At 50.5% G+C, this 10,404-nt stretch overlaps 1 protein-coding gene across 1 annotated transcript in view; it reads left to right on the top strand.

Annotated features, from left to right (window-relative positions):
- The first annotated feature begins 338 nt into the window (after positions 1 to 338).
- LOC149309107 (histone acetyltransferase KAT2A-like) overlaps positions 339 to 10,404 on the top strand; it is a 35,382-nt gene continuing 25,316 nt past the window's right edge. Inside the window, exons 1-3 of the mRNA XM_089531802.1 lie at positions 339 to 677; positions 5,196 to 5,319; positions 5,666 to 5,811. Coding sequence (XP_089387928.1) covers positions 354 to 677; positions 5,196 to 5,319; positions 5,666 to 5,811 — 594 coding nt within the window. The 5' untranslated portion in view covers positions 339 to 353. The remainder of the gene's footprint in view (positions 678 to 5,195; positions 5,320 to 5,665; positions 5,812 to 10,404) is intronic.

The following is a 10,404-nucleotide window of genomic DNA, read 5'->3' as shown; positions in this document are numbered from 1 at the left end:
GATTTATCCACACTGCAGAAATAATCCAGTTTGAGACTGCTTTAACTGCCCTGGGATCCTGGGAATTGTAGTTTATTGTGGCACCAGAACTGACAGAGAAGGCTCAATGCCCCACAAATGTACAGTTCCCAGAATCCCCTAGCATTGAGCCAGGGCAGTTAAAGCGGTCTCAAACTGGATTGTTTTTGCAGTGTGTTTTGGACCTGCAAGAAAAGGCCACTCTCCTCCCTAAGCCTTCACCTCAAACGCCCTTTACTTGTGGAACTACAACATCCGACATGCAACTGGTAGCGGGGAGCATGCGCAGTAGCGTTCAGTGACGGGCCTAAGCGGCTCCCGCCTACCCTCTGCGCATGCGCAGTGGCGTCCGAGCGCCCACGCCGCCTCGGAGGGTCCTGGGCAACATGGCGGAGCCGGAGGTTTCCTTACAGACCACCAGGACCCCTCAGGCTACCGCATCCTCCGCCGCCACCACCGTCTCCTCAGCCCCAGCTCCGCCGGCAACGGGAGGAGGCGGCGGCGGAACGGGAGGCAGCAGCAGCAGCAGCACTAGCAGCAGTGACCCGGTTCGCCCGGGATTGAGCCAGCAGCAGCGCGCGAGTCAGCGCAAGGCGCATGCGCGGAGCTTCCCGCGGGCGAAAAAGCTGGAGAAGCTGGGGGTATTTTCAGCGTGCAAGGTACGGGGGCCTGGAAGGGACAAAAGTGTACGAGGATGCTTCTAGGTCTTTGGTCCAGCCATAGCTGCATCCCTGACTGGGTTAGTGGTCAGGAATTATGGGGAAAGGCCTGGGGATGCCTAAGAAAAGACAGTTAACAATATGATAGCCCTGGTTAAGTATTTGAAAGGGTGTCATATTGAAGATAGAATGGTAAATCATAGAGGTGGAAGGGACCACAAGGGCCATCCAGTCCAACCCCATTCTGCCATGCAGGAACTCACAATCAAAGTGAGATGGATGGATTTCAATCATCACTAAGTAGCTTAGAAGCCTATAGTGAAACATAGAAAGCAAAGCCATTTTAGAAGCTACTAACAAGAAGTATTTGCTCAGTCTGTACACAGGAAAAGGAATTTAGATTAGGGACCCATCAAAGATGTAGGGATGCAGGGATGTTTATAGAACTAAATGACCCTGTGCTCTACCAAGGCTTCATTTGGTGCCTGGTTTCTCAAACGAGCCATAATAAATCGGAGATAAGAGAGCAACATCCCTGGCAGCATCCCTGGCAGAGGAAAGGGGGCAAATTAACACATAGGTGATAAGAGAAAAGAATGTAACCAAATGTGTCTTAAATATATTTTAATGTATTCATTTATCTTTTCTCTGATTGCAAGAAAGTTTTATATGTTTAACCTTTGAAACAACCAATAGAATGTAAAGAAGAGGCTTCTTTGTTTGAACCCCTATAAAACCTGCCGTTTTCCTCAGAACAGGGTCCTAAAATCTTTGGAAACTATTTCCTTTTGGGATTGCCGGCAATAAACTGTGTTTTTCATCTGACTTGGGTCCCCTCTCATTCTTCTGCTCTGTCAAGCCAAAGGGTTGCTGTGGGCTTTAATGAGCGAGGCTCACAGGTGGCTGTTTGTCCACAATCAAAGCATCCCTGACAGATGGCCATTCAGCCTCTGTTTAAAGACCTCCAAGGAAGGAGACTCCACCACACTCTGAGGGAGTTTGTTCCACTGTTGAACAGCCCTTACTGTCAGGAAGTTCCTCCTAATGTTGAAGTGGAATCTCTTTTCCTGGAGCTTGCATCCATTGTTCCTGGTCCTGTTCTCTAAAGCAGCAGAAAACAAGCTTGCTCTCTCCTCAGTGGGACATCCCTTCAAATGTTTACACAGGGCTATCATATCACCTCTTAACCTTCTCTTCTCCAGACTAAACATTGACATTGTGGATGTACAAAGCTGGCTTACAAACTGTTTCAGGGAGAGGTAAACCAGTAGCCTGCTCAAATTTTTTGGGCTAGAGCTGTCTGAAGTACCAGTTGATGTGGCTAGTGGTCAGGAATTATGGGAAAAGGTCTGGAGATGCTTAAGAAGAGAAAGTTAACAATTGATATGATAGCCCTGTTTTAAGTATTTGAAAGGGTGTAATGTTGAGGATGGAGCAAGCTTGTTTTCTGCAACATCAGAAAATAGGATCTAGAGCAGCGGGTTCAAACTATAGGAAAGAGATTCCAGCTAAACATTAGAAAGAACTTCCTGACAGTGAGAGCTGTTCGAACAGTGGATCACACTCCCTTGGAGAGTGGTGGAGTCTCCTTCTTTGGAGGTTTTTAAACAGAAGCTGTATAGCCATCTGTTGGGCAGGGGGCTTTGATTGTGAATTCCTGCATGGCAGAATGGGGTTGGATTAGATGGCCCTTGTGGTCTCTTTACATTGGTGCATATGTAGTGTTTATGTCAGATGTGTTAGCTTACAACCTTGTCAGTGACCATGCTGGTTGGCTTGTGGTGAGGATGCAGTAAAACACAACTGGAAGTTGCTGAGTTAGAATCATAGAGTTGGAAGAGGCACAGATTTGGCAGGTTAATGGATTTAGACCTGATATTGTAGAATCATAGAGTTGGAAGAGACCACAGGGGCCATGCAGTCCAACTCCCTGCCATTCAGGAACTCACAATCAAAGCAGTCTTAACAGATGGCTGTTTAGAAACCTCCAAAGAAGGGGAGGGACTCCATCACTCTCCGAGGGAGTGTGTTCCACTATTGAACAGCCCTTACTGTTAGGAAGTTCCTCCTAATGTTGAGCTGGAATCTCTTTTCCTGTAGTTCGAACCCATGCTCCAGTCCTATTCTCTGGAGCTGCAGAAAACAAATTTGCTCCATTTTCAGTATGACATCTATTCAAATATTTAAACAGGGCTTTTATGTCACATCCTAACCTTCTCTTCTCCAGACTAAACATACCCAGCTCCCATTTGAGGTAGGGTGTTTTGTGTCCCACCTAACCAAGATCCATTGCTTAATCTCCTACATCTAAAATGTGATCTTTTGCTTCTTCATATTAAAATAAAAGTTTAAATTATTTATTTATTATTTATTTATGGTATTTATACCCCGCCCTTCAGCCCTAAAGGCTCTCAGAGCGGCTTACAATTCCCTGTCCTCAGGCTTACAATCTAATGTGTATCTCTTACAAAGTAGGACAATAAAAACTTGTGGCAATTTCAGCACTAGGTGAATTATTGGATAGGACTCATTAGTTTTGCTGCATCAGGGTAACATGGCTATTGTTCTAGAAATACTTTTTTTAAAACATTCAAGTTATGGATCCTGAACAGTATAGTGCTAAATACCTTGCCGCAAAATGCTGTGATTGCTATTAACTTAGGGCCCGAACAGACAGACCAAAATAAAGCTGTTATGGATCATATTGGAAGTATGTTGCTTAAATGCTTCATGCATCCTAAGAGGCTGGAAACCATGCCAAAGCCAAATTCCTGTCCTAAGGACTGGAGCACAGCTTTGGCATAGCTTCTTGCCTCTTAGGATATGTGTGTCATTTAAACAGCATACCTCCAAAGTGACCTGAAGCAGCTTTATTTCAGCCTGTCTGTTCAGGCCCTTAATTACCTTTTCATCCATTTGATCTGAGGTCAAATGGCTAAGCAACTAAATTTTTCAAGCACATTATATATAACAAATGTTATAACATGGTCTGAAATGTTATAACATGATCTTTCTTGCCTTAAGCCTTCAGGGTAGATTGAGAGAAATACATGGATGAGAACAAAAGGAATACTTTTATCTATTAGTAGGCAAGTAAGTGATTCACTAACGACATTTTCAGCTTCCTTCTTGCAACAGCTGTGCCCTGTCAAAAGATTCCTGTTGATAGTTTTTTGTGGGTTTTTTGGGCTATGTGGCCATCTTCTAGAAGAGTTTATTCCTGACATTTCGCTAGCATCTGTGGTTGGCATCTTCAGGGAAGATTCCTGTTGCGTATTTTTGCAGCAGGGATGGTAAAAATAGTAGTAGTGTTCACATGAAATGTCTACCTCATAGCTTTGGGGTAAATAAAATGGAACTTGGCAAAGTTACTTTTTGGACTATGGGGCTGAGCAGATAGAGAGGGAAAACTGGGCCATTCCTTGGTTTTCCTCATTGGGCTGGAGCCCCTCTTGTCCACAGCATGCAGCATCGAGCCATGCTGCTTGATTGTATATTTTGTGCATATGTACCATCGCACAGACACACCCCCTTTGACTGCCAATTACCTCCCTTGTCTGACTGGCCACACAGCCGCACAGGCAATATACTGCTCATACTGTGTGTTGGTGCACCCAGTGACACATTGGCAAAGCACAATTATGGAGGTCTCCCATACATGCCCCCTTTCCTCCCTTCACTCCATGGCCCCCTGTTGGACTGGTCAGCTTGTGTATGTTTTTATTACATCCATTTCATTATTGGCTATCTACCGTGTTTGCTGTAATTTGCTTCATGGGATGTGTGACAGCTTGTGGGTATGATGGGTTGATGCATCTGGCGACTTGTGTGCCTGTATGCTCGACAATAGAAAAAACCATGTGGCAAGCAATGGCTCTACCAGCTGTGTCTCACCAGGCCAGGGCCCATGCTTCAGACCACCTCCATAAGCTGCCTGGGTTTTCCCACATTCCTGCAGTCGTGTTGTGTTGTTCATATGCCTATGTCACAGTGCACACTTTCCACATTAGAACGAAGCTTTATTTTAAAGGGGCTTTATTTTGCTCTGGCTTTTTATTCCAGAGTACAGCTTTCTCCAGGATTCACCTTGTTTTGGCCTGTGTGTTGTGTTGTAGAAACAGCTATGGCTCGAAATGGGCTTTTATTTTTGTCTGTGTGGACAGGCCCTATCGCTCTCAGAATCCCACAGGTGACATTGCTAGAGACTATGCCTCTGGGAGATATTTGGACCAGTAGATTATTCAGGAGTAAAAATTCTTCAGCACAGTTTTACTTCATTTATTTACAAAGGTGGCTTTGTGTATGGCATATAAATTAACATGTGTTCCTGAATGAAAGCTTTTTCTGTGTTCTCTATTCCACTGATAGAGCTCTAGATGGTGGACTGCAACCCCCAACCTTTGCCCTGTTGGTGATGTGGGTTGGGGTCCTTTAACATATATGGAGGACTACATAGTTGTTTTACAAAACAATGGACAATACATTCTAAAAGTTTATTTTTTCTCTTAACCACTCCAGGCTAATGACTCTTGCAAATGCAATGGCTGGAAGAACCCAAACCCTCCCACAGCCCCTCGTATGGATCTGCAGCAAACAGTCACTAACCTCAGTGAGCCATGCCGTAGCTGTGGGCATGCTCTAGGTAAGTGTATGATGCGTTTTTCCTCTTACATTCTTTTTATCCTTTATTAGGGAAAGCTGTACAATTTTAATTAGTGGCAAAAAGGCTCTTAATTGAATCTCTCACCATCAAAAGTGATCTGCCAGTTTTCAGTAGTTGGTAAGTAAAAGAATAAATAAGACAAGGATGGGAAAATATTCCTCAGATGTTGTTGATTGAAGCTCCCATCATCCATAAGCTGGTGACGGGTCATGGGAGTTGTGATCCAGCATCATCTGGAGGGCCAAACACAGTTCTGTGCTGTTGTGGCCTCTAGCTTGAAGGGGCCACATTTAGAGCATAATCTAACCTTTCTTTTCTGCCCCAGCTGACCATGTATCTCACCTGGAGAACGTCTCTGAGGATGAGATCAATCGGCTTCTTGGAATGGTGGTGGATGTGGAGAACCTATTCATGTCTGTGCACAAGGAAGAGGACACAGACACCAAACAAGTTTATTTCTATCTGTTCAAGGTGAGCCCAAAGCATTGGAGAAAATGCTGACGAATGTTCACAGCGGATTTTGGACTAGAGATCTATACTCCCACAAGGTGCTCAAGATACGAAGCAGAGCTTCATAAAGTTCCATTCTTGCATTGTGATGCCCAGAATCATATTGCCTACATGGCCACTGGCCATGCTGGCTGAGAGATTTTGGGCATTGTAGTCCAAAAAGTAACTTTTCTAATCTCTGATTGTATGCAGACATTTTCTCATCAATGTTGTTATTAACAACATATTTGCAGACTTAGCAAGTTTGGACCTATCACCAAACTCAGTGAGACACTTGCCTGAGGCAGCAGGTGCCAAGCATGTGGAGGGGCAGCAGAAGCCAAATGTCCTTATATGGAGGACAGAGTTGTCACTTGTCCTGCATCCCTTCAGCTAACCTTCTGTCCTCACGTGAGATAGAAGATGTTGCCCCATCACAAGTTTGGAAATAAGATCCCAGTTGGCTTCTGTAGCTACAATGGGAAAAGTGCCATATTGTCTTTTACAGTGGCCAATAAAATGTTTTGATTTGGCCTGAGGCTTTAGAGTCTTGTTACAGCTTCTTTGGCTAATGCAGTTTTATTAATTGATTGTCCTGCTTCTCTTGCCTGTACTGTTGAAAATCAAAAGTGATTTCAAGGTACAGCAAAAAGCTCAACAAGAAAACATGCTGATGGATGACAGGACATGGTGGGAGAGAGAACTCAGTGCAGTAACTGGGATATTCCACAATATTCTACAGAGAATGTAGAAAGAAGACTGGAGTGTGATGGTTTTAAGATCACCCTGACTTAGATTGTTTTTTTTTCCCAAAGGGTTTAGGCAGGCTACAAAGATGTTAATGTGATCTATCTATCAGATCATATTTCCCAGCAGAGAGGGTGCCTGGCCTCCTGAATACTGGGTTATGTACCTCCCATTTGCTCCTGTAGGCAGGGACAAAAGAAGACCGGCCCCTATATAGGGAGGAACTCACCCTCCAGGGCCTCAGTCTTGTCCTGCCTACGCTCCTAGCAGGTCACGAATTCTTCTTCCAGCGAAGTTCGTCATTCCCGCCGAAGCGTTACAGTTTGGATTTCCCTTTTCTGCTCCCTCTCCCCCTGCCTATCCTCCTCTTGGTGGTGGGCTATGGCGGATGACCCTAGCGGCACGGGTGAAGGGACCCCCCCTACTCAGGGCCCTCCTGCCCAGGGGCGGCCGGTTCCCCAGGGAGAACCGGAGTCAGAGGTTGAGCCAGGGGTTCAGCCGGTGGAGGAACCATCCCTCCGGGGCGCTGAACTTAACCCCCCCCTCCGCCCGGGCCGCTCAGGTCCCCAAGGTGTTGAGGATGCCTCCACCCCATTCAACCGAGGCCAGGTAAGCCCCCTCAGCGAGCTAAGGGACCTGGTGCGGGCCATGTTCGCCCGCGAGGCGGCGAGCCTTCTCGGGGTGGGAGAATTTCCCGCAGGGAACCTGCTTGGGGGCCTTTCCGTCCCCGCGCCCCAGTTAGGGGCTAGCGGGGCCTCTGCAGCCCCCCCCTCCGTCGAGCCCCTGCCGGCCAGGGGCCAAGGCGGAGCCTCCGCTGCTGCGGAGAGCACCCGCGCACGTGGGGACCCGGGAGTGGGTTCCCCCTCCTCCTTCCCCAGCAGCCTTTCCCCCACAGGCCTTGGGGGCCTCCAGGCCCTGGCGTCGGCGCTTGGAGCGGCCTGGGCGCCCCAGCCGCAGCCAGCGGCTTCATCCAGCACCCGGGCTGCGGCTCCGGCTGGCGCAGTTGTTGCGGAGCCCGCCTTCGCGACTCCCTTGGCCCGCGGTGAGGGCGAAGCCATTCCCGCGGAGGGCGGGCGCCATCTTGGGACGGGCCTTGGGGGCCGCCATCTTGGGTGCCCCGAAGCCAGCCTCCAAACCGGTCACGTGGGCGGCAGCCGCCATCTTGGAGAGGGCCTAGGGCGCCGCCATCTTGGGGAGGACCATGGGCGCCGCCATCTTGGGGAGGACCATGGGCGCCGCCATCTTGGGGTGGACCAGGGGCGCCGCCATCTTGGGAGTCCCGATAGGGCCCCCGCTCCTGCTGCCGCGCGCCCTGGGACTAGCCGCGGTTGCGTTGACCCCTTCCCTACCCTGCTAGATCAGGCTGATCTGGAGCTGGGTAAGCGGCCTAGGGAGGAAGACGAGGTCTCCCTTTCCGACTCCGAGGCTGATTCCAGGCCTCTTCGTCCCCCCGAGAGGCGCGGTCGGCCGCGGCTTCACAGCCAGCGGGCTGACCCGGTCTCCTCAGACCTAGAGGAGGACCCCGACCCAGAGATCAGGGCTGACCTCGAAGAGGGTGAGCTATCGGGAGAGGAGGATGCCGGGGACCCGGATCCTCCAGCCGTTTCGGCTCGTCTCTTTAAGTCAGAAGATTTTCCCAGGCTCCTAAAAAAGACTCTAAAGACCCTCGCCATTCCCCCCTCGGTTGAGAGCAGGGCCCCCCGTGAGTCTGAGTTACCCAGGGTGGGAGAGGGCCTCTTCCCGGTCCCTGCCCCCCCTATGGCCGAGATTCCTTGTCCTGCAAACCTCATGGAGGTCATTAGGGCTGAATGGGACAGGCCGGCGGCCTCGGGCCCCCTGCCTAACATCCTAAAAAAGCTTTACAGCTTCCCTCCATCGGTGATGGAGAGACTCCAGGTCCCGGTGGTGGATGCCCCTGTGTCAGCCTTGGTTTCTTCCACTGTGTTTTCTAGAGAGGGCCAGGACACCCTGAAGGTGCCTGAGGATAAAAAAGCCGAGGTTGCCCTCAAAAAGGCACACGAGGCTATGTCAGTGGCTATCAGAGCGGCGGCTGCAGCCTCCATTGTAGCTAGGGCCTCTCTCCAGTGGACGAGGGAGCTCCTCCAGGAGGTTCCCCTCCAACAGACCCACCTCAGGCAGGGCCTGAATAAGATAGCATTGGCTGCGGCCTACACATCCGATGGGACATTGGACGCAGTCCAATACTGCGCCAGGGCCCAGGCGGCGGCGGTCTCCGTTCGCCGCCAGCTCTGGCTAAAAAACTGGAACGTCGATGCCAAATCCAAGAACAATCTGGCCTTCACTCCCTTCCTTGGGACTAAATTATTTGGTGAGTCTCTCGACCAGGTTCTGGTCGAGGATAAGGATAAAAAGAAGTCCCTGCCAGGTGGTCGCAAATCAGAGGCTAGGCCTAGGACTAGGTCCAAGAGGCAGTCCTTTCGTTCTTCCAGACCCTTCGCCTCCCCCTCCTCCCCCTCCTTCCAGTCCAGAGACTCTAGACCCTTCGGCCAGCGATGGGGCGACTCTAAGTCCCAGCCCAGGCAGGCCCGCCAGCCCTTCCAACAGAGGGGCCAGCCCGGAGGTGGAAGAGGTTCAAAGAAACAACAACAGCAATGACGGGGCGCCCCCAGTGGGGGGCAGGCTGAGATACTTTGTCAAGGTTTGGGAACGATCCACAAGAGATCAGTGGGTCCTCAACACCCTAAGATCGGGATACCTCATAGAGTTTCGCCGCCCGCCCAGCGAGAAATTCATCCCCTCTCCAAAGACAAACGATCCAGCCAAACACCGCCTCCTGCTGGATGCCATCAGGGACCTCCTTCGCCTCCAGGCCATCGAGGAGGTTCCAGTCTCTCAGTGGCACAGAGGCTGTTATTCCACCTTCTTTTTGGTACCAAAGAAGAACGGGACTTGGAGAACCATCTTAAACCTGAGACGGGTCAATTCGTTCATATCCTACAAAAGGTTCCGGATGGAGACCCTCAAATCTATCCTAGAGGCACTCCAGCCTGGAGACTTTCTTTCCTCCTTGGACTTGCGGGATGCCTACTTTCATATTCCCATCCATCCCGACCACAGGCGCTACCTGAGGTTCGCCTACAACGGCCGTCACTTTCAGTACAGGGCATTGCCGTTCGGCCTATCATCGGCCCCGAGGGTGTTCACCAAGGTCTTGGTGGCTCTGGTGTCTCACTGGAGATCACACAAAGTCCACGTCTATCCATATCTGGACGATCTCCTGATCCGGTCCCCGTCGCTGCTCCAGGGTCGGGCGGATGTCCGGCAGGTTCTTCGCTCCTTGGAACAACACGGCTTCCTGGTCAACATGGAAAAGAGCTCCACAGAACCTTCTCGACAGATTCTCCACCTAGGGGCTCATCTCGACACACAGAGAGGCCTGATTTCACTCACACCGGACAGAGTCCAGGCCATCTCCTCGACAGTCTCCCAGGTCCTAGAGCAACCCAGAGCCAGCATCAGTCTTTTGGCCCGCCTGCAGGGCCTCATGATAGCGTCAAGGGACTGTGTTCCGTGGGCCAGGTTCCACTCCAGGCCCCTCCAGTGGTTCCTCTTACCGTTTCAGGAAGCCATAGCGTCGAGATCCCCCGTCAGGACGTTGGTGACGCCCCTGGTCCTCGACTCCCTGCGGTGGTGGACCTCACCGGCGATCCTCAGGGGCCGGCCGATCTGGTACCCAGAGAGGGTTCAGATCACGACCGACGCAAGCCTGAGGGGATGGGGGGCTCACTGCGGCCCACAGATGATTCAGGGGAGATGGTCGCCGGAAGAGCGAACCATGCCCATCAATTGGCTAGAGCTGAGAGCTGT

The sequence above is a fragment of the Sceloporus occidentalis genome, unplaced genomic scaffold (genome assembly GCF_023333645.1).
Source record: "Sceloporus occidentalis isolate IW3139 unplaced genomic scaffold, rSceOcc1.0.p SCAF_7, whole genome shotgun sequence".
In the NCBI taxonomy this organism is placed as follows: Eukaryota; Metazoa; Chordata; class Lepidosauria; order Squamata; family Phrynosomatidae; genus Sceloporus; species Sceloporus occidentalis.
Note: the sequence above shows the minus strand (reverse complement) of the source record. Positions and strands in the feature narration are given on the sequence as shown.